The following is a 24068-nucleotide window of genomic DNA, read 5'->3' on the forward strand; positions in this document are numbered from 1 at the left end:
CTTCCACTTAGCCCTGACAGCCCTGCAGCTCCAGCCATCTCTCGCTCAGGCTTGTGCGGTGCTGCCACCGGTTCAGCTCATTCCCCTTCCCCGCTACCACTTTCCTAGGATGGTCGCGTACCACCTGCCAGGTGCCAATGTACCACAGGTGGTACCCGTAACAGTGGTTGAAAAGCCCTGCCTTAGGACACTTCCAGCCACGCCTTGACACCTGCCTCGCCTCGCTGGCCCACTTCTGTGGCCACTTCACCACAGCTTGTGCGCATCGCCCCTGGCCTCCGGAAGGCCTCCAATGGTGAAACAGAAGCCGATCCATCCAGAGTTTTGTTTCTCAGCCGTAGAGGCCTTTCTGGTAGGCCTCTGACGGTGAAATGGAAGCTGGGGCCTCGTGGACGAGCAGTGGCCAGCGGCTGCAGAAGAAGTGGGCTGGCGAGGCGGGTGTCCGGGCATGGGAGGCGTGGCTGCGGCGGTCCTAAGGTAAACGGGTAAGACATCCCCCGAATATAAGACCTGGTGCCTCTTTTGGAGGCAAAAAATAATGTAAGACCCAGGTCTTATTTTGGGGGAAACACGGTATTTATTATGTTTACTCCCCTGCAGCCCTGGGGCAGCGCTAGACGGAAGTCTCGGTCAGTCTCCAAGAGAATTCGGAGACAAAGACACGTAAGGACTGTTTTGCTGCTTTGGAACTGAACTGGTTTCGCTGGATTTGGGGCGGGGGGAAACAGGAAGCAGAGCTGTGATAGGCCACTGATTGGGGAAAAGGTGGATCCAGCCTTGGGGAGGGGGGGTGGTCCGGTTTTAGCATAGTTTTGCACCAATGAATGTAGCTGTTCTCCCGAGTTTTGAAATTTGTTTTATTGATTGATTTGTTTGCCCGCCTTTATTATTTTAGTTAACTTAAGCTGGCTAATTACCTAATCCTCTTTCCTCCTAGTATTTTCCCCACAACAACAATCCTGTGAGCTGGGATGGGCTGAGAGAAAGGGGGAGAGAGAGACTCTGGCCCAACCAGCCAACTTTCATTGAATAATGTGGGACTAGAACTCACCATCTCCTGGTGACTAGCCCATAGTTACTGACCAGGCTTTCATGACTAAGGCGGGACTAGAACTTGCTGTCTCCTGGAGGTTGGCCCAACATCACCCAGTCAGCTTTCATGTCTTAAGACAGGACTAGAATTCACAGTCGCCTGCCAATTGGCCTGAGGTCACCCATCTGGCTTTCATATATGAGACCATCTCTTGGTGATTGGCCCAAAGTCACTCAACCAGCTTTCATGCCTAAGGTGGGACTAGAACTCACAGTCTCCTGGTGATTGGACTGCAATCTCTGTGTCAGCTTTCATGCATAAAGGCGGGACTAGAACTCACAGTCTCCTGGTGATTGGACTACAGTCTGTTAACTTTCATGCATAAAGGCGGGACTAAAACTCACAGTCTCCTGGTGATTGGACCAGTGTCTGTGTCAGCTTTCATACATAAAGGCTGGACTAGAACTCTAGTCTCTTGGTAATTGAACCACAGTCTCTGTATCAGCTTTCATGCATAAAGTCGCGACTAGAACTCTCAGTCTCCTGGTGATTGGACCAGTCTCTGTGTCAGCTTTCATGCATAAAGGTGGGACTAGAACTCACAGTCTCCTGGTGATTGGCCCAAAGTCACTCAACCAGCTTTCATGCCTAAGGCGGGACTAGAACTCACCATCTCCTAGTTTGCAGCCTGGTGGCTTAAATCAAACCCATCCTAAAGTTTCAAATTAAACCAGTTCTAATTTTTTTTTTGAAAAATCCCAATCTTGCAATCCCAGTTGTGCTTTTAACGGGGATCTCAAGTTATTTGTTTCGAGGCTTTTCATCCCTTGGTTGAACATGTTGATGTCTTGCACCTGAAAATACCCATCAGTTAGTTAGTGGCTTGCTCTAGAATTTCCAAGCTAGGACATTCCAGATTGCCTCATAGCAAAATGGGGTAAAGGTAGGGGGTCCCTATCCTCACAAGTGTTTAGGGAGATGATTGAGTTTTGTTGGGAAGAAGAGGCTCCAAAAAAAACAGGATTATGGAGTTCGGCATTTCTGGACAGACGAGAAGCCAACATCGATGTCTTCTCATCCGCTTTGTTTTGTTTTGATCAGGTACCTGGGAGATGTTGAAGATGATTCGTCGAAGACGTCAGCTTTGAAAACTCCCAGAAGTTCTAATTCCCCAATTAAGGCCAGCACCCCACTGAGCCCTGGTCAGTCAAGGGTCTGTGAAAGGAGCAAAGTGTAACTGTTAATCTTTGGGTAGGAGCACTGGAACTCAGCGTCAAGTCTGTCCTGGTTCCAGGCTCTGCAGAAAAATGTGTGGCCTAAGAAAAGCATGTTGTGTCAGAACAGAGGTCTCCAAACCTGGGCTACTTTAAGAGGTGTGGACTTCAAATCCCAGAATTCCCCAGCCGGCATGGCTGGATGAGGAATCCTGGGAGTTGAGGTCCAGACCTCTTAAAAAGTTGCCAAGTTTGGAGACACCTGTGATAGAACACTGTGCCTTAACCTCAGCAGCTGGAAGATGAGTGGACTTCAGTTCCCAGGATTCCCCAGCTCGCCATTCTTTAAGATGGGTAGACGTCAGCTCCCAGAATTCCCAACTAGCATACAAGGTGTTGGACTTTAACTCCCAGAATTCCCCAGCCAGCAAGCTTTTAAGATGGCTGGATTACAGCATGCTGGCTAGGGAATTCTGGGGATGGAGGTCCGCACAATTTTACGTGGCTGAGAGAGACTGCAGTAGAGGTTTTGAACTTCTCGAGCCACAGGAATTGGACAGAGTCCTTGGGTAGACCAGCTTTGTCACTTGTGTATCCTGGACCAGGGTTGGGAATTGGGGGGGTGCCCTCCTGCAGTGGTTCAGCTGCATGAATGCATATCCTGTTGGGATTGGGTAGGTGGGCAAAACGAAAATTTTCTGCAGGTTCCCCTCTCCTAGGACGTATCCTGTAGAGATGGAGATCACCACCACCGTAAGATAATTTAGACGGCTCCTGCAAAGCTGCTTCTTAAAGGGGACTAAGATGAGCGCAATGGAGGGGGGGTGGGATGTACGCAGGTAAATGTCTTACGCAGATTCTCACCTGTCCAGGTCATATTTGTCCCAAAGGTGCTTTTTTCAGGAGGCCAACTGGACTTCCTTGTTTTCCTTTGAAGATGTTTCGCTTCTCACCCAAGAAGCTTCTTCTGCTCTGACTGGACGGTGGGGGGGGGGGGAATGGGAGGATTTTTACTCCTTGCAGACAGCCAGGTCATTTGCATTCTTTTAGAGAGTCCTTGAGGCTACTTAGAGATTTACCTGTGTCCATCGTTCCCCTAGGGACGCGGTGGCTCAGTGGGTTAGGACGCTGAGCTTTTCGATCAGAAGATTGGCAGTTTGGGGGGTCGAATCCCGAGTGCCGCGTAGCAGAGTGAGCGCCTGTTACTCGTCCCAGCTTCTGCCAACCTAGCAGTTCGAAAGCACGTAAAAATGCAAGTAGAAAAATAGGGACCACTACGGTGGGAAGGTAACAGCGTTCCGTGCGCCTCTGGCGTCTAGTCATGACGGCCACATGACCACGGAGACGTCCTCGGACAAGCGCTGGCTCTTCGGCTTTGAAACGGAGATGAGCACCGGCCCCTAGAGTTGGAAACGACTAGCACGCATGTGCGGGGGAACCTTTACCTTTACCTTTTTATCGTTCCCCTGAGTGGTGCCAGTGGGTGCGGAGCCTTCTTGGAACCGCTGAAAGGACCATGTTGTAGACCGGAGATAGATGATGTCGTGTCCCTCCCCCCTCTGTTGAGGGAAGGGCTGTTCAGTTTTGACCTAGATGGCCTCTTTTCAGATCTGTGCATGGGGGAAACAAACCAACCGCTTCACAAATGCAGGGCACAATATAGGAGGACAAGCCCATCAGGACAAGAGTCAGCAGTCCCTCTGCATTTAAAAGACACAAGGCCACTCTTTCGAGGACGGCAAAGTCCACATTTTGGACAGGGAGGACCGCTGGTTTGAAAGAGGGGTCAGAGAGGCCATCTAGTCAAAACTGAACAGCTCTCCCTCAACAGAGGGGGAGGGACAGGACACCACCTATCTCGAGTCTACCACACAGTCCTTCCCGCAGGTCCAAGAAGGCTCCATCCCCATTTGCACCACTCAGGTGACCCTGAGGTCACAGATAAAGCCTCCAAGCGGCCTCAACGACTCTCCGAAAGAAGGCAAATGACCAGCTGTCTGCAAGGAGTAATGAGTCCTTCCATTCCCCACCATCCAGTCAGAGCTGAAGAAGCTTCTGGGAGGAGAAGCAAAACCCCTTCAAACGAGGAAGTCCACTTGCCTCGTAAAAAAAGTACCTGGTCCTCAACGTTTGTGGCTGTCACAGTGTGCCTGAGCTTTTAGGGTTATAATTCATGCGCTTGGCAACCCATTTGCAATTACAGGTCGTCCTTGACTTGCAGCCGTTCATTTACTGACGGTTCAAAGCGTCCCCAGAACTGGAGAAAAAGTAGCCAATATACCCAGTTTTTATACTTAACAATCATTGCAGCATCTCTTAAGGCCGCGTGATCAAATTCGGGGCCCTTGGCCGCTGGCGCGTATCCCATTTGTACCGTCCCGGGATCGCCATTTGCAACTTGCCCAGACAGCTTCCGATAAGCAAAGTCAACCGCTGCATGGTTTACTTAGCCACTGTGGCAGGAAGTCATAAAACGGAGCGCCACTCGCTTAAGGACTTGTCTCGCTTAGCAGCGGGAATGTTGGATTCCACGGTGATCGTCAGGCGAGGAGGGACCTGTGTTGCAAACGGCTGGACTTTTGAGCGGCAGAGAAGAACAGAGCTGAAAGCCACGTCTCTTCTGAACATCTGGCAGCAATTTTGTCTCCCCCCCGACGTGAACCGAAAGGAGCTAGTTCGAACTTGTTTTAATAAATTGTGGGCGTGCGTGTGAGCGTGCGTGCGTGCGTGGGAGAAAGAAAAGGGCACATTAAAAATTGTTCCATTCTCTCTTCCTCTTTCTCCCCCCACCCCGCCCCCAGTGGATCCACCACCGAAATTTTCCTCCACCGTCACAAAATGCAAGGATTATTGCGTGATGACCATAGATACGTCTTGCTGGGCTACACAGGACGTCTCCTTGTTAGGAGTCAGTACGTTTCCTGCCCCCGGTGCGAAAGCGGTGAGGACAGAAGAGGCGCCAGCCGCCCCACATCCATCAGCAGGGCTTTTACGACCTGTAAGTGGATTCAGGAAAACACACTGGCGATTTTGGGGTATGTGTGTGTCTTCGGTTTTTTCACTCCCGGCCACTGCCTGGATGGATTCTTGCAGCTTTTAAGGGTAAGGTTTTTCAGAAGTGGTTTGCCATTGTCTGCTTCCTAGGACAGAGAGAAAGGGACTGGCTGAAAGTCTCCCAGCCGGCTTTCGTGCCTAAGGCGGGACTAGAACTCACCGTCTCCTGGTGATTGGCCCAAAGTCTCCCAGATGGCTTTTGTGCCAAAGGCGGGACTAGAACTCACCGTCTCCTGGTGATTGGCCCAAAGTCTCCAGGATGGCTTTTGTGCCAAAGGCGGGACTAGAACTCACTGTCTCCTGGTGATTGGCCCAAAGTCTCCCAGATGGCTTTCGTGCCTAAGGCGGGACTAGAAATCACCGTCTCCTGGTGATTGGCCAAAAGTCTCCCAGATGGCTTTCGTGCCTGAGGCGGGACTAGGACTCACCGTCTCCTGGTGATTGGCCCAAAGTCTCCCAGATGGCTTTTGTGCCAAAGGCGGGACTAGAACTCACCATCTCCTGGTGATTGGCCCAAAGTCTCCAGGATGGCTTTCGTGCCTAAGGCGGGACTAGAAATCAGTGTCTCCTGCTGATTGGCCAAAGGCTCCCAGATGGCTTTTGTGCCTAAGGCAGGACTAGAAATCACCGTCTCCTGGTGATTGGCCCAGAGTCTCCCAGATGGCTTTTGTGCCTAAGGCAGGACTAGAAATCACCGTCTCCTGGTGATTGGCCCAGAGTCTCCCAGATGGCTTTTGTGCCTAAGGCAGGACTAGAACTCACCACCTCCTGATGATTGGCCCAAAGTTACCTAGTCAGCTGTCATGCCTAAGATAGAAGTAGAATTCCCCAAGTGATTGACCCCAAGTCCGCTGTGTGACTTTGGGCCGATTACCTGGTGACAGTGAGTTCTAGCACTGCCTTAGGAACGAAAGACGGTCGGGTGATTTGGGGCCAGTCATTCTCTCTCAGCCTCAGCCCAGTTTGGACCTTAAAACTATGGAAGACAAACCACAGCACGAGCCGGCTTTCATGGCTAAGGCGAGACTAGAACTCACCCTCTCCTGGTGATTGGCTCAAAGTCACCTCGTCACCCTTTCAGGCCCAAGACAAAACTAGAATTCCCTGACTCCACGTGGTTGACCCCAAGTCAGCTGTGTGACTTTGGGCCGATTACCAGGTGACAGTGAGTTCTAGCACTGCCTTAGGAATGAAAGTCTGTTGGGTGATTTTTGGGCCAGGCCTCCTCTCTCAGCCCTTGGAAGCAGGCAATGGCAAACCACCACAGACGAATATCCAGGTTGAACCTTAAAGCAGAGGCCCCCAACCTTTTGGGCACCAGGGACCGGTTCCGTGGAGAGAGGTTTTTCCGTGGACTTGAGAGTGTATGGTTTTGTGTCCTGCCTGCATCCCGTGGATGGACCTTTGCTTGTTTGTGCGGACCGGTTGCTGGCGTGTCCAGCCCAGTACCGGTCCACAGACGGGGAATTGGGGACCCCTGCCTTACAGTATACAACACAAAGCACAGCACACTCAAAAAGGGATTCACCTTCCTGTTCTGCAAAGCATTCCGCTTAAGAGACCTCAGCGTTTGGGTGGCACAACCAGGCCTCACCTTTCTTTGCGGGAAGTCCTCAATTTGCAACCACAATCGATCTCCAGAGTTCCATTGCTAAGCGAGACAGTTGTGAGGTTTCCCCCCATTTCGCCAACTTTCTCGCCACAGTGGCTAAGCATATCACTTAACACAGTTGCTATGGGGGATCCGGCTTCCCCATTGGCTTTGCGTGTCCGAAGGTCGCCAAAGGGGATCACACCTCTCTCTCTCTCCCTCCCTCCCTCCCTCTCTCTCTCTCTCTCTCTCTCTCTCTCTCTCTCTCTCTCTCTCACACACACACACACACACACACACACACACACACCTGGGGTACACAGCAACCGTCATAAGTACATGCCATTTGCCAAGTGTCCAAATTTTTATCAGTGACCGTGGGGATGCTGCAACGGTCGTAAGTGTGAAAAACGGTCGTTTTTCCAGTCCCGTAGTAACTTTGAACGGTCGTGAAATGGTTGTAAGTTAAGGATTACCTGTATTCGGTGGATTTAGCCAACTTGGCTCCCCTCCCCTTAATTTTCCTCCTGTCCCTGTCGCTCTTCTTCTTCTTCGGGGTTATCTAGCCTGCCATTCAGTTTCTCAGCAACTCACACCCTGGGATGTCACACCGCCTAGTAAAGCGGTATTTCTACTCTCCTTCTCCCCTTTCCTATTACCTCTTTCCTTAGCTTCCCGCGACTGTAACTTTGTTGTGTGTATCTTATGATTTATGTTGATTGCTTTTATTATTGCCCTCCTGTACGTTGATTGCTTGTTTAGTATCCTAGGACTATCACTGAGTGTTGTATCGTGATTTACGATGGTTGTATTTTATGATTATGATGGTGATGTATCGCTTGTTGCTTTACATATGCTGAGAGCTTCTGCACCGGAGACAAATTCCTTGTGTGTCCAAACACACTTGGCCAATAAAGAATTCTATTCTATATTCTGTTCTGTTCTATTCTATTCCATTACATTATTTCATTATTCTATTCTATTCTATTCTATTCTATTCTATTCTATTCTATTCTATTCTATTCTATTCTATTCTATTCTATTCTATTCTATTCCATTCTATTCCATTCTTTCATTATTCTATTCTGTTCTGTTCCATTCCATTCCTTTCGTTCATTATTCTATTCTATTCTATTCTATTCTATTCTATTCTATTCTATTCTATTCTATTCTATTCTATTCTATTCTATTCTATTCTTTCCATATTCTATTCTATTCTATTCTATTCTATTCTATTCTATTCTATTCTATTCTATTCTATTCTATTCTATTCTATTCTTCTACATTCCATTATTCTATTCTATTCTATTCTATTCTATTCTATTCTATTCTATTCTATTCTATTCTATTCTATTCTATTCTTTCCATATTCTATTCTATTCTATTCTATTCTATTCTATTCTATTCTATTCTATTCTATTCTATTCTATTCTATTCTATTCTATTCTATTCTATTCTATTCTTTCCATATTCTATTCTATTCTATTCTATTCTATTCTATTCTATTCTATTCTATTCTATTCTACTCTATTCTTCTACATTCCATTATTCTATTCTATTCGATTCGATTCGATTCTATTCTATTCTATTCTATTCTATTCTATTCTATTCTATTCTATTCTATTCTATTCTATTCTATTCTTTCCATATTCTATTCTATTCTTTCCATATTCTATTCTATTCTATTCTATTCTATTCTATTCTATTCTATTCTATTCTATTCTATTCTATTCTATTCTTTCCATATTCTATTCTATTCTATTCTATTCTATTCTATTCTATTCTATTCTATTCTATTCTATTCTATTCTATTCTATTCTATTCTTTCCATATTCTATTCTATTCTATTCTATTCTATTCTATTCTATTCTATTCTATTCTATTCTTTCCATATTCTATTCTATTCTATTCTATTCTATTCTATTCTATTCTATTCTATTCTATTCTATTCTATTCTATTCTATTCTATTCTTCTACATTCCATTATTCTATTCTATTCTATTCTGTTCTATTCTATTCTATTCTATTCTATTCTATTCTATTCTATTCTATTCTATTCTATTCTATTCTATTCTATTCTATTCTATTCTATTCCATTCTTTCATTATTCTATTCTGTTCTGTTCCATTCCATTCCTTTCGTTCATTATTCTATTCTATTCTATTCTATTCTATTTTATTCTATTCTATTCTATTCTATTCTATTCTATTCTATTCTATTCTATTCTATTCTATTCTATTCTATTCTATTCTATTCTATTCTATTCTTTCCATATTCTATTCTATTCTATTCTATTCTTCTACATTCCATTATTCTATTCTATTTCCATATTCTATTCTATTTTATTATTCTATTCTATTCTATTCTATTCTATTCTATTCTATTCTATTCTATTCTATTCTATTCTATTCTATTCTATTCTATTCTATTCTTTCCATATTCTATTCTATTCTATTCTATTCTATTCTATTCTATTCTATTCTATTCTATTCTATTCTATTCTTTCCATATTCTATTCTATTCTATTCTATTCTATTCTATTCTATTCTATTCTATTCTATTCTATTCTATTCTATTCTTTCCATATTCTATTCTATTCTTTCCATATTCTATTCTATTCTATTCTATTCTATTCTATTCTATTCTATTCTATTCTATTCTATTCTATTCTATTCTATTCTATTCTATTCTATTCTATTCTATTCTTTCCATATTCTATTCTATTCTATTCTTCTACATTCCATTATTCTATTCTATTCTTTCCATATTCTATTCTATTATTCTATTCTATTCTATTCTATTCTATACTATTCTATTCTATTCTATTCTTTCCATATTCTATTCTATTCTATTCTTCTACATTCCATTATTCTATTCTATTTCCATATTCTATTCTATTTTATTATTCTATTCTATTCTATTCTATTCTATTCTATTCTATTCTATTCTATTCTATTCTATTCTATTCTATTCTATTCTATTCTTTCCATATTCTATTCTATTCTATTCTATTCTATTCTATTCTATTCTATTCTATTCTATTCTATTCTATTCTTTCCATATTCTATTCTTTCCATATTCTATTCTATTCTATTCTATTCTTCTACATTCCATTATTCTATTCTATTCTATTCTATTCTATTCTATTCTATTCTATTCTATTCTATTCTATTCTATTCTATTCTATTCTATTCTATTCTATTCTATTCTATTCTATTCTATTCTATTCTTTCCATATTCTATTCTATTCTATTCTATTCTTCTACATTCCATTATTCTATTCTATTCTATTCTATTCTATTCTATTCTATTCTATTCTATTCTATTCTATTCTATTCTATTCTTTCCATATTCTATTCTATTCTTTTCTATTCTATTCTATTCTATTCTATTCTATTCTATTCTATTCTATTCTTTCCATATTCTATTCTATTCTATTCTATTCTATTCTATTCTTTCCATATTCTATTCTATTCTATTCTATTCTATTCTATTCTATTCTATTCTATTCTATTCTATTCTATTCTATTCTATTCTATTCTATTCTATTCTATTCTTTCCATATTCTATTCTATTCTATTCTATTCTATTCTATTCTATTCTATTCTATTCTATTCTATTCTATTCTATTCTATTCTATTCTTTCCATATTCTATTCTATTCTATTCTATTCTATTCTATTCTATTCTATTCTATTCTATTCTATTCTATTCTATTCTATTCTATTCTATTCTATTCTATTCTATTCTTTCCATATTCTATTCTATTCTATTCTATTCTATTCTATTCTATTCTATTCTATTCTATTCTATTCTATTCTATTCTTTCCATATTCTATTCTTTCCATATTCTATTCTATTCTATTCTATTCTTCTACATTCCATTATTCTATTCTATTCTATTCTATTCTATTCTATTCTATTCTATTCTATTCTATTCTATTCTATTCTATTCTATTCTTTCCATATTCTATTCTATTCTATTCTATTCTATTCTATTCTATTCTATTCTATTCTATTCTATTCTATTCTATTCTATTCTATTCTATTCTATTCTATTCTTTCCATATTCTATTCTATTCTATTCTATTCTTCTACATTCCATTATTCTATTCTATTCTATTCTATTCTATTCTATTCTATTCTATTCTATTCTATTCTATTCTATTCTTTCCATATTCTATTCTATTCTTTTCTATTCTATTCTATTCTATTCTATTCTATTCTATTCTATTCTATTCTATTCTTTCCATATTCTATTCTATTCTATTCTATTCTATTCTATTCTATTCTATTCTATTCTATTCTATTCTATTCTATTCTATTCTTCTACATTCCATTATTCTATTCTATTCTATTCTATTCTATTCTATTCTATTCTATTCTATTCTATTCTATTCTTTCCATATTCTATTCTATTCTATTCTATTCTATTCTATTCTATTCTATTCTATTCTATTCTATTCTTTCCATATTCTATTCTATTCTATTCTATTCTATTCTATTCTATTCTATTCTTTCCATATTCTATTCTATTCTATTCTATTCTATTCTATTCTATTCTATTCTATTCTATTCTATTCTATTCTATTCTATTCTTTCCATATTCTATTCTATTCTATTCTATTCTATTCTATTCTATTCTATTCTATTCTATTCTATTCTATTCTATTCTATTCTATTCTATTCTATTCTATTCTATTCTATTCTATTCTGAATTCCATTCCATTCCATTATCCTACCCTACCCTATCCTATCCCCCTATCCTATTCTTTTCCATCTCTGCTGCACTCTGCAGGGGGAGAATGAGTTAAGAGGATCTGTAGACCACGGAAGGAGATCGTCAGCCGTTGCCCCTGGTCAACCCCGTCCTCTTCGGATTGACAACTCAGCCAGGCGATGCTTAATCAGCTCATTAGGAGCTGCAGTTTCACCTGGCTTGCGATGGCCTCCTCTGAGCCCCCAGCCCGGGAAAAACAGCTCTGCTAGCAAGGAAGGATAAATTATTGAAAGAATTTAGGTTCTCAAGAGACGGTTCCTTCCGCCCTAGAAAGGAGTGGGCATGTTTGCCTGAGATCCAGACAGATTCCTGGCAGAAACTGTAGAATAACATAGAATAAGTTGGAAGGGACCTCAAGAGGTCTTCTAGCTCAACCCCCCAGCTCAAGCAGGAGAGCCTATCCCATTCCAGACAAATGGCTATCCAGTTTCTTCTCAAAAGCGTTTTTGAGTTTGTTAGAGGCAATACCCTGTATTCAGCTCTGGGAAGTCGGGGGGGGGAGGGGGAGGGAGGGGAAGTTTGGGGGGGAGGGGGAGGGAAGGAGTTTATGCTTAAAATGTATTGTAAAACTTTTCAATTAAAAAAAAAGCGTTTTTCCCCTCTTGGTACTAACAGTCAGTACAGAACATCACCTCTGCCAGAGATTCGTTGGTAGGGAAAGAAGGAAGGGTTGGGTGTGTATGTGTGTGTGTTTGTGTGTATAACAAAAGATTGTGTTACAAAGTCTTGTCGATAGACTGCTGAGAAACACAAGTTATAGAATAACAGAAGAACAGTTAGAAGGGACCTTGGAGGTCATCTAGTCCAACCCCCTGCTCAGACAAGAAGCCCTATACCGTTTCGGACAAATGGCTGTCCAGCCTCTTCTTAAAAACTTCCAGTGTTGGAGCATTCACAGCTTCTGGAGGCAGGTTGTTCCACTGGTTAATTGTTCTAACTGTCAGGAAGTTTCTCCTTAGTTCTAGGTTGCTTCTCTCCTTGATTAGTTTCCATCCGTTGCTTCTTGTCCTGCCTTTAAAGGAGATTGACACACACACAGAGACACACACACACACACACACACACAGAGATTCTCAGCAAACAGCCTTGGGTTAGTTAAATAACCTTTTTGAGGCACTCAGCTGCCAGACGCAGGGATAAAAGGCAATCGTACAATATTCTTTCCATTATAGCAATTTTCTCAGTTACCAAGCACTTAAGGCTTTTTTTTTTAACAACCGCAGGCGAAATACACTCCGGGGGGAAAGAACAAGATTGAACCTGCTTGCCAGCCTTTTGCTTTTGTGGAGTTGTGTAGGGTGGGTGGGTTGTTTTTTTGGGTTTTTTTTGAGCCCAGGGAAATAAAAAGTTTACAACCACGAGCAATTGCAAATCCGCGGTCAACTCTATAGGAGCCCTCTGGGTCCCACCATAGCAAGGAGGGTTTTCAAAGAGGAGCAATTTGCCGAGCAGGCAGGCAGGTTCCCAGTTGCAGGTAATTTGTGTTGCTCTGGGCGCACACACACACACACAGATGCACAGACATACACCCTTGAGTATGTATGTGTCCTCAGTACAGTGTCCCAGGCACGCGCGCGCACACACAGACAGACAGACAGACATACACCCTTGCCTTGAGTATGTATGTGTCCTCAGTACAGTGTCCCAGGCGCGTGCGCGCGCACACACGCACAGACGTACACCCTTGCCTTGAGTATGTGTGTGTCCTCAGTACAGTGTCCCAGACGCGCACGTGCACACACACGCACGCACGCACAGACATACACCCTTGCCTTGAGTATGTATGTGTCCTCAGTAAAGTGTCCCAGGCACACGCATGCACACACACAGACAGACATACACCCTTGCCTTGAGTATGTATGTGTCCTCATTACAGTGTCCCAGGCGCGTGCGCGCACACACACGCACAGATATACCGCCCTGAGTCCTTCGGGAGATGGGCGGTATACAAATAAAATTAATAATAATAATAATATACACCCTTGCCTTGAGTATGTATGTGTCCTCAGTAAAGTGTCCCAGGCACACGCGCGCACACACACGGACAGACATACACGCTTGCCTTGAGTATGTATGTGTCCTCAGTACAGTGTCCCAGGCGCGTGCGCGCACACACACGCACAGATATACCGCCCTGAGTCCTTCGGGAGATGGGCGGTATACAAATAAAATTAATAATAATAATAATATACACCCTTGCCTTGAGTATGTATGTGTCACAGAGAGACATACACCCTTGCCTTGAGTATGTATGTGTCCTCAGTACAGTGTCCCAGGCTCGTGCACGCACACACACACACAGACATACACCCTTGCCTTGAGTATGTATGTGTCCTCAGTACAGTGTCCCAGGTGCACGCACGCACGTATGCACATACACCCTTGCCTTGAGTATGTATCTGTCCTCAGTACAGTGTCCCAGGCGTGCACGCGCACACGCACGCACGCACGCACAGACATACACCCTTGCCTTGAGTATGTATGTGTCCTCAGTAAAGTGTCCCAGGCACACGCGCGCACACACACAGACAGACATACACCCTTGCCTTGAGTATGTATGTGTCCTCAGTACAGTGTCCCAGGCGCGTGCGCGCGCACACACGCACAGATATACCGCCCTGAGTCCTTCGGGAGATGGGCGGTATACAAATAAAATTAATAATAATAATAATATACACCCTTGCCTTGAGTATGTATGTGTCCTCAGTAAAGTGTCCCAGGCACACGCGCGCACACACACGGACAGACATACACGCTTGCCTTGAGTATGTATGTGTCCTCAGTACAGTGTCCCAGGCGCGTGCGCGCACACACACGCACAGATATACCGCCCTGAGTCCTTCGGGAGATGGGCGGTATACAAATAAAATTAATAATAATAATAATATACACCCTTGCCTTGAGTATGTATGTGTCACAGAGAGACATACACCCTTGCCTTGAGTATGTATGTGTCCTCAGTACAGTGTCCCAGGTGCGCGCACGCACGCAGATACACTCTTGCCTTGAGTATGTATCTGTCCTCAGTACAGTGTCCCAGGCGCGCACGCGCACACACACGCACGCACAGACATACACCCTTGCCTTGAGTATGTATGTGTCCTCAGTACAGTGTCCCAGGCGCGCGCGCGCACACACACGCACAGACATACCCCCTTGCCTTAAGTATGTATCTGTCCTCAGTACAGTGTCCCAGGTGCACGCACGCACGCAGACATACACCCTTGCCTTGGGTATGTATGTGTCCTCAGTACAGTGTCCCAGGTGCACACACACGCACGCACGCACAGACATACCCCCTTGCCTTGAGTATGTGTGTGTCCTCAGTACAGTGTCCCAGGTGCACACACACGCACGCACGCACAGACATACCCCCTTGCCTTGAGTATGTGTGTGTCCTCAGTACAGTGTCCCAGGTGCACACACACGCACGCACGCACAGACATACCCCCTTGCCTTGAGTATGTGTGTGTCCTCAGTACAGTGTCCCAGGTGCACACACACGCACGCACGCACAGACATACCCCCTTGCCTTGAGTTTGTGTGTGTCCTCAGTACAGTGTCCCAGGTGCACACACACGCACGCACGCACAGACATACCCCCTTGCCTTGAGTATGTGTGTGTCCTCAGTACAGTGTCCCAGGTGCACACACACGCACGCACGCACAGACATACCCCCTTGCCTTGAGTATGTGTGTGTCCTCAGTACAGTGTCCCAGGTGCACACACACGCACGCACGCACAGACATACCCCCTTGCCTTGAGTATGTGTGTGTCCTCAGTACAGTGTCCCAGGTGCACACACACGCACGCACGCACAGACATACCCCCTTGCCTTGAGTATGTGTGTGTCCTCAGTACAGTGTCCCAGGTGCACACACACGCACGCACGCACAGACATACCCCCTTGCCTTGAGTTTGTGTGTGTCCTCAGTACAGTGTCCCAGGTGCACACACACGCACGCACGCACAGACATACCCCCTTGCCTTGAGTATGTGTGTGTCCTCAGTACAGTGTCCCAGGTGCACACACACGCACGCACGCACAGACATACCCCCTTGCCTTGAGTATGTGTGTGTCCTCAGTACAGTGTGCCATCTAAGAGAGGCCGAAGCCAGATGGAAGTTATTCTTGAGGAAAAGTGGGGGGTGGGGATTCCAGACGGGAAATAGATAAAACTTCTGGATCTGGTTTGTGTGGAGGTTCGGAACCTAGAAGGGTCCCCTGACCTCCTGCAAGTTTCTTCTTCTCCTCCTCCATTTCCTCCTCCTCTTTCCTTCCTTTTTCTCCTTATGATTGTCCTCTCTTTTTCTCCTCCCCCTCCTCTCCTTTTTTGTTCTCATCCACATTCTCCTTTTTTTCTCCTTGCCTTCTCCTCCTTTTTCTCCTTTTTCCTTCTCTTTTTTTCTTTTTCTCTTCCTCTCCTCCACTTGTTTCTCTTCCTCCTCTTTTACTTCTTTGCCTCCTTTCTACTTTCCCTCCCCTGTGACTATACACCTCCTCCTCCCATAGAATGGAATGGAATAGAAATAGGAATAAGAATAGAATAGAATATGGAAAGGACAGGACAGAATGGAATGGAATGGAATAGAATAGGAATATGAATAAAAAAAGAATAGAAATAGGAATAGAATAGAATATGGAATGGAATGGAATGGAATGGTAAAACAGAACAACAATAGAATAGAATGGAATAATGAAAGAATAGAATAGAATAATATACTGTGGAATAGAATTAGAATAGAATGTGGAAAGAACAGGACAGAATAGAATGGAATGGAATAGAATAGGAATAGAATAAGAATAAGAATAGAAATAGGAATAGAATAGAACAAGGGTCTTCAAACTTGGCCCTTTTATGACTTGTGGACTTCAACTCCCAGAATTCCTCAGCCAGTTGCCAAGTCCACAAGTCATAAAAGGGCCAAGTTTGAAGACCCCTGGAATAGAAGATGGAATGGAATGGAAAAACAGAACAAGAATAGAATAGAATAATGAAAGAATAGAATAGAATAACAGAGTTGGAAGGGACCTTGGAGGTCTTCTAGTCCAACCCCTGCCCATCCAAATGGTGATCTAAACCTTCCTCCCTAGCCAAGCCAACTCCAGTGTTGAAAAAACTGCTACTCACAACCCAGTCAGGGCCGGGATGGAGATTCACAGCCCATCCCTGCTTCAACGTGTCAAGACATCCCACAAGAGATTAGTTTGGCTCCATAATGGAAGCTGAAGCCCCAAACATCGGAGGGCACCAGGCTGGGGAAAGCGATTCAAGCCTCGCCTCTAACCACTCTCCCTGCTTTCCCAGCTCACCTCAGATTTTAACTCTTGCACTTGTGTGTTTTTCAGGACGGTAATCTTTGGCTGCCCATCTCGAGCAATCGGGCAGAAACGGGGACGGAGATGCCTTCTGCTCAGCCACACCCACCCAAAAAAGGTAGGCTGTCCTACAAACATGCCCCAATAGATATCTACAGCTAGTCCTTGACTTACGACCGCAAGGGAGCCCCAAACTTCTGTTGCCAAGCTAAGCAAGGCAGTTTTTCAGTGAGCCTTGCCCCATTTTACGACCTTTCTTGCCACCGTCCTTAAGTGAATCGCTGCAGTTGTGAAGTGAGTCCCACGGTTGTTAAGTGAATCTGGCTTGCCCCGTTGACTTTGCTCGTCAGAAGGTCGCCAAAGGGGATCACGTGACACCCCCCCCCCCGGGGGACACTGCGACCGTCACAAATACAAGTCAGTTGCCAAGCGAGCGAATTTTGATCACGTGAGCAGGGGGAGGCTGCAACGGTCGTAAAGTATGAAAAATGGTCCTAAGTCCCTTTTTTTCAGTACCGTTGGTAACTTCAAACAGTCACTAAATGAACGGCTATAAGTTGAGAACTACCTGGATTATTACATTGCAGGATCTTTGTCGGCTTTTCAAAAGTTTTAATAACAACAACAATAATAATAAATTGGAAGAGATCTTGGAGGTCATCTAGTCCAACCCCCTGCTCAGGCAGGAAACCTTATACCACTTCGGACAAATGGCTGTCCAGTCTCTTCTTAAAAACTTCCAGTGTTGGAGCATTCGCAGCTTCTGGAGGCAGGTTGTTCCACTGGTTAATTGTTCTCACTGTCAGGAAGTTTCTCCTTAGTTCTAGGTTGCTTCTCTCCTTGATGAGTTCCCATCCATTGCTTCTTGTCCTGCCCCTCCGGTCCTTTCAAGAATAGCTTGACTCCCTCTTCTTTGGGGCAGCCCCTGAGACATTGGAAGACTGCTATCATGTCCCCCCTCATCCTTCTCTTCATTAAACTAGACATACCCAATTCCAGCAACCGTTCCTTGTATGTTTTAGCCTCCAGTCCCCCAATCATCTTTGTTGCTCTTCTCTGCACTCTTTCTAGAGTCTCAACATCTTTTTTACATCGCAGTGACCAAAACTGGATGCAGTATTCCAGGTGTGGCCTTACCAAGGCCTTGTAAAGTGGTATTAACACTTCACGTGATCTTGATTCTCTCCCTCTGTCAATGCAGCCTAGCACTGCGTTGGCTTTTTGGGCAGCTGCAGCACACGGCTGGCTCCTATTTAAGGGATTGTCCACTAGGACTCCGAGATCCCTCTCACAGTTACTACTATTGAGCAAGGTACCCACTGTACTGTACCTGTACATTTGGTTTTTCCTGCCTAAATGTAGAACCTTACTTTTCTCACCACTGAATTTCATTTTGCCCTCCTGTCTCTTAAGCCTGTCTTCTGTCGTTTGTACAGTTGCAGCCTGAATCCGTCCGCAAATATCACTGCATTAAAAATGGGAATTGTATTTAGTTTGTGTTCTGCCCTTTACATTTTAATTATATCTGACACAACGATGGTGAATAAGTAATTTACCAGAAGCAATTCCAATCTTTTTACGTACACATAACTATTGCAGTTTAATTGTAAATTGTTTTGTTACGATATTGATTTGTCTCGGGGGATTCTGTTTTTACTTCATACCACAGAAAATTGATTTTAATATTAAAATTTAATATTTTAGCATTAGAAACTATGGCATGCAGGTCGTCCTTGATCCGTGACCGCAGTTGTGTGCGAAATTTCCATTGCTAAGCAACACAGTTAAGTGATCTTTGCTCCCGTTTATGATCTTTCTTGCCACCCGTTGTTAAGTGAATCACGGCAGTTGTTAAGCTAGTAAGACGGTCGTTAAGTGAATCTGGCTTCCCCCCCCCCCATTGATTTCGCTTGTCAGGTCGCAAAAGGGAATCTCACAGGATCCCTGGGACCGTGCAACCGTTGTAAATATTAGTCTGAATTTTAATCACGTGACCACGGGGGTGTTGCAACGGTTGTAAGTGTGAAAAACGGATGTAAGTCCCTTTTTCAGTGCCGTTGTTACTTTGAAAGGTCACTAAATGGATCGTTGTAAATCGAGGACTGCCTGTATTATTAAATTGCTGGATTTTTCCAACGTTTTCTACCATTGAATCCACCAGCAGATAACAGATGCAGGGGGAGTGGGAATTGCATTTAATTTCTATTTTACCGTTTACAATTTAATTGTGTCTGACATACGATGGTGAATAAAATAATAAAGCAGAAGCAGTTCCAATCTTTTTATGTACAGCTAAGGATCGCCATTTAATTTTAATCATTTTGTTATTATAGCGTTTCTGTCTTTGGGGGCTTCTATTTTTAACTTTTTGCCGCAGAGTCTCGGCTTTCATATTAAAAACCCTAGTGTGCAATAGCGCTATGTGTTTTAATCACACCCTGGTATGCTGTTACGCTAACTAGTAGGTTTTATGTATAGATAGTCTTCAGATTAGAACCCCACTAGAGCCCAAAATTTCTGTTGCTAACAACAAAAACAATAATAATGTTGTAAGGGACCTTGGAGGTCTTCTAGTCCAACCCCCTGCTCAGGCAGGAAACCCTATACCATTTCAGACAAATGGCTGTCCAGTCTCTTCTTAAAAACTTCCAATGTTGGAGCATTCACAACTTCTGGAGGCAGGTTGTTCCACTGGTTAATTGTTCTCGCTGTCAGGAAATTTCTCCTTGGTTCCAGGTTGCTTCTGTCCTTGATGAGTTTCCATCCGTTGCTTCTTGTCCTGCCTTCTGGTGCTCTGGAGAATAGCTTGACTCCCTCTTCTCTGGGGCAGCCCCTGAGATACTGGAAGACTGCTATCATGTCCCCCCTCGTCCTTCTCTTCATTAAACTAGACATACCCAATTCCAGCAACCGTTCCCTATATGTTTTAGCCTCCAGTCCCCCGATCATCTCTGTTGCTTTTCTCTGCACTCTTTCTAGAGTCTCAACATCTTTTTTACATGGTGGTGACCAAAACTGGATGCCGTATTCCAAGTGTGGCCTTACCGAGGCCTTGTAAACTGGTAGTAACACTTCACGTGATATGCGAGGTTTGCCCCGTTTTATCACCTTTCCTGCCACAGTTGTTAAGCAAACAGCTGCAGTTGTTAACTTAGTAACACAGTTGTTAAGTGAATCTGGGTCTCCCATTGATTTTGCTTGTTAGAAGGGGAATCACGTGACCCTGGGACTCTGCGACCGTCATAAGTATGAGCCAGTTGCCAAGCGTCCAAAGTTTGATTGCAATAATAATAATAATAATAATAATAATAATAATAATAATAATAATAATAATAATTTTATTTTATTTTATTTTATTTTTATTTTTTTATTTTAATTCCATTTATATCCCGCCCTTCTCCGAAGACTCAGGGCGGCTTACAAGCTTAGCAGTAGCCTTCATTCTATGTATATGCCTGCTTATTAGGGCTTTCACACACACCCCAAGCGGCATTATTACAAAGTCAGCTTATTGCCCCCAACAATCTGGGTCCTCATTTTACCTACCTCAGAAGGATGGAAGGCTGAGTCAACCTTGAGCCTGGTGGGACTCGAACCTGCACTAATTGCAGGCAGCTGGTGTTACTTAAGGAGGCATTAGCCCACTGCTCCACCAAGGAGTGGTGGTGGTGGAAGGAACCTTTGAACTTCCCAAGTTGGGTTTAGTGATATGCAGCCCTACAGCTGTTGACACGGCTGTTCTGGGGATTTCTTCCCCTCACAGACAGTTTGGTCTAGTGGTTAAAGCACCAAGCTACAGACTGTGAGTTCTAGTTCCTCCTTAGGCCTGAAAGCTGGCTTGGTAACTTTGGGCCAATTACCAGAAGATGGTGAGTTCCAGTCCTGCTTTAGGTAGGATAGCTGGCTGGGTGACTTTGGGCCAATCAACCAGGAGACGGTGAGTTCTAGTGATGCCTTAGCAGTGAAAGCCAGCTGGGTGACTTTGAGCCAATCACTAGTTCTAGTCCCACCTTAGGTGTGAAATCTGGCTGGGTGATTTGGGGCCAATCACCAGGAGACGGCGAGTTCTAATCCCGCCTTAGGCATGAAAACCGGCTGGGTGACTGTCCCAATGACCAGGAAACAGTGAGTTATAGTGCTTCCTTTGGTATGAAAGCCACTCCTTGTCTATCAGGTCAGCCCACCTCACAGGGTTGTTGTTGTTGCGGGGAGACGAGGAGGAGGAAGATCTGCGGGAAACGTTTGCCGCTTTTGAATTACTTGTAAAAATCATGAAGGCAAGTTACAAAGAAATTGAACGAAGAGACCAAGGAATGAAAATTCCTTTGAAAAACTGCCCGGATATGCTTCCAAACTGACCCGTTGCTCTGTTTCCGTCAGCAGATCTTGATCCACTGGATTCAGAGAAACCAGGGAAGCCGGAAGAAAAGGAAAGGAACAATGGGAGCCAAACTCAGGACAGCCTGTGGTTCAGCGACATCATGTGTACGGGAGAAGACACAGAAAGGTATGGCCAGCCTCTCGAATGCCAGGAAAGAAAGGTGGTTAATTTTTTTCGTTACGCGTTCAATGGGTAGATGTCAAAAAAAACCAACACAAATAACCACCCAACCCCCAAGGTCACTTATTTATTATTTATTAAAATTATTATAAACGATGGTCCTTGACTTACAACTGTTCCTTTGACGTCCGTTCAAAGTTCCAACGGTGCTGAAGCAAGGGTATGGCTGCCTGAGCGGAGGGTTGGACTAGATGACCTCCGAGGTCCCTTCCATATCAATGTTGTTCTGTTCTACTAACGCCAGAGGTTTTTAAGAAGAGATTGGACCACGGTTTCTCGCAAATGCTAGCGGGGTCCGCTGCTTGAGCAGGGGGGCGGGACTAGATGACCTCCGAGGTCCCTTCCGTAACTCTTGTTCCTAACGCCGGAGGTTTTTTAAGAAGAGTTTGGACCACCGTTTGTCTGAAATGCTAGCGGGGTCCGCTGCTTGAGCAGGGGGGTGGGACTAGATGACCTCCGAGGTCCCTTCCGTAACTCTTGTTCCTAACGCCGGAGGTTTTTTAAGAAGAGATTGGACCACCGTTTGTCTGAAATGCTAGAGGGTCCGCTGCTTGAGCAGGGGGCAAGACTAGATGACCTCCGTGGTCCCTTCCGCAACTCTTGTTCTCTTATTAACACTGGAGGGTTCGCTGCAAGGCACAGTCTGTGCCTGCTGCCCGTTTAGATTAAAACAGGCAGGTTAGCAAACCACACTGGATGGGTTTATCCAGGCAGTCAGCTGGAGGGGTGTGCAAATGACAACGACACAACAACCAGTTCTCTGTCTGTGTCTCTCTGCCAGGCAGTGGAAACGTGGCTGTCCTTCCTAATGGTCTTTACTTTTCTTCTTTTTTCGCCCCCTGGCAGAGCTAACTCAAGCCTGGACAAAGAGTTGGAGGAGATTCTCTGTCCGACTGCCGATAGCCATGACATAAATAAGAACGTGCCAGATGCCATCCAGAGGTAAAGGGGGTGATGGGTCATGCCCATAGCGTTGGTCTCTCCTCCAATGCTTTCGTGGGTGGAAACACCTAGAGGACTTTAAGACGGCTGGGCTTCCACTCCCAGAATTCCCCAGCTGGTATGCTTTAAGAGGGGTGGACATCCACTCCCAGAATTCCCCAGCTAGCCTGCTTTAAGAGGGGTGGACTTCCACTCCCAGAATTCCCCAGCTAGCCTGCTTTAAGAGGGGTGGACTTTAACTCCCAGAATTCCCCAGCTAGCCTGCTTTAAGAGGGGTGGACTTCCACTCCCAGAATTCCCCAGCCAGCCTGCTTTAAGAGGGGTGGACTTCCACTCCCAGAATTCCCCAGCTAGCCTGCTTTAAGAGGGGTGGACTTCCACTCCCAGAATTCCCCAGCCAGCCTGCTTTAAGAGGGGTGGACTTTAACTCCCAGAATTCCCCAGCTAGCCTGCTTTAAGAGGGGTGGACTTCCACTCCCAGAATTCCCCAGCTAGCCTGCTTTAAGAGGGGTGGACTTCCACTCCCAGAATTCCCCAGCTAGCCTGCTTTAAGAGGGGTGGACTTCAACTCCCAGAATTCCCCAGCCAGCCTGCTTTAAGAGGGGTGGACTTCAACTCCCAGAATTCCCCAGCCAGCCTGCTTTAAGAGGGGTGGACTTCAACTCCCAGAATTCCCCAGCTAGCCTGCTTTAAGAGGGGTGGACTTCCACTCCCAGAATTCCCCAGCCAGCCTGCTTTAAGAGGGGTGGACTTCAACTCCCAGAATTCCCCAGCCAGCCTGCTTTAAGAGGGGTGGACTTCAACTCCCAGAATCCCCCAGCCAGCCTGCTTTAAGGTGGGTGGACTTCCACTCTCAGAATCCTCTAGCCAGCCATGCTTTAAGAGGGGTGGACTTCCACTCCCAGAATTCCCCATCCAGCCTGCTTTAAGAGGGGTGGACTTCCAGAATTCCTCAGCCAGCAGTCTTTAAGATGGGTGGACTTCCACTCCCAGAATTCTCCAGCCATCATGTTTTAAGAGGGGTGGACTTCCACTCCCAGAATTCCCCAGGCAGCCATTCTTTAAGAGGGGTGGACTTCCACTATTTCTTGGATAGAGGAAGGAAGGAAGGAAGGAAGCAAGGAAACTCATCAAGGAGACTTAGCAACCTGCAATTAAGGAGAAATTTTCTGAGCCATTTGTCTAAAACGATGTAAGGTTTCCTCTCTGAGGAGGGGGATGGACTAGAAGACCTCCAAGGTCCCTTCCAACCCTATTACAGGTAGTCCTCGACTTACAACAGTTTATTTAGCGACCGTCAAAGTTACAGCAGCACTGGGGAAAAAGTGACTTACGACGTTCTTCACACTTAACGACCGTTGCAGCATCCGCATGGTTACATGATCAAAACTCGGGGGCTCGGCAGCTGGCATGTACTTAAGTTCCGGGGTTGTGTGATCCCCTTTTGCGACCTTCTCTGACAAGCAAAGTCAACGAGGGAAGCCAGATTCACTCGACAACCGTGTTACTAGCTTAACAACTGCAACAATTCACTTCATAACTGTGGCAAGGAAGGTCGTAAAACGGAGCAAAA

At 44.6% G+C, this 24068-nt stretch overlaps 1 protein-coding gene across 1 annotated transcript in view; it reads left to right on the forward strand.

Moving 5' to 3' along the window:
- TEX14 (testis expressed 14, intercellular bridge forming factor) overlaps positions 1-24068 on the forward strand; it is a gene marked incomplete at its 5' end in the record, with an annotated part of 93311 nt that overhangs the window by 67359 nt on the left and 1884 nt on the right. The window contains 5 exons of the mRNA XM_083379664.1: positions 2135-2235; positions 5049-5188; positions 17023-17110; positions 21373-21499; positions 22400-22495. Of these exons, the coding sequence (XP_083235790.1) occupies positions 2135-2235; positions 5049-5188; positions 17023-17110; positions 21373-21499; positions 22400-22495 (552 nt within the window). The remainder of the gene's footprint in view (positions 1-2134; positions 2236-5048; positions 5189-17022; positions 17111-21372; positions 21500-22399; positions 22496-24068) is intronic.

The sequence above is a fragment of the Vipera ursinii genome (assembly GCF_947247035.1).
Source record: "Vipera ursinii genome assembly, chromosome: 1".
NCBI lineage: Eukaryota > Metazoa > Chordata > Lepidosauria > Squamata > Viperidae > Vipera > Vipera ursinii.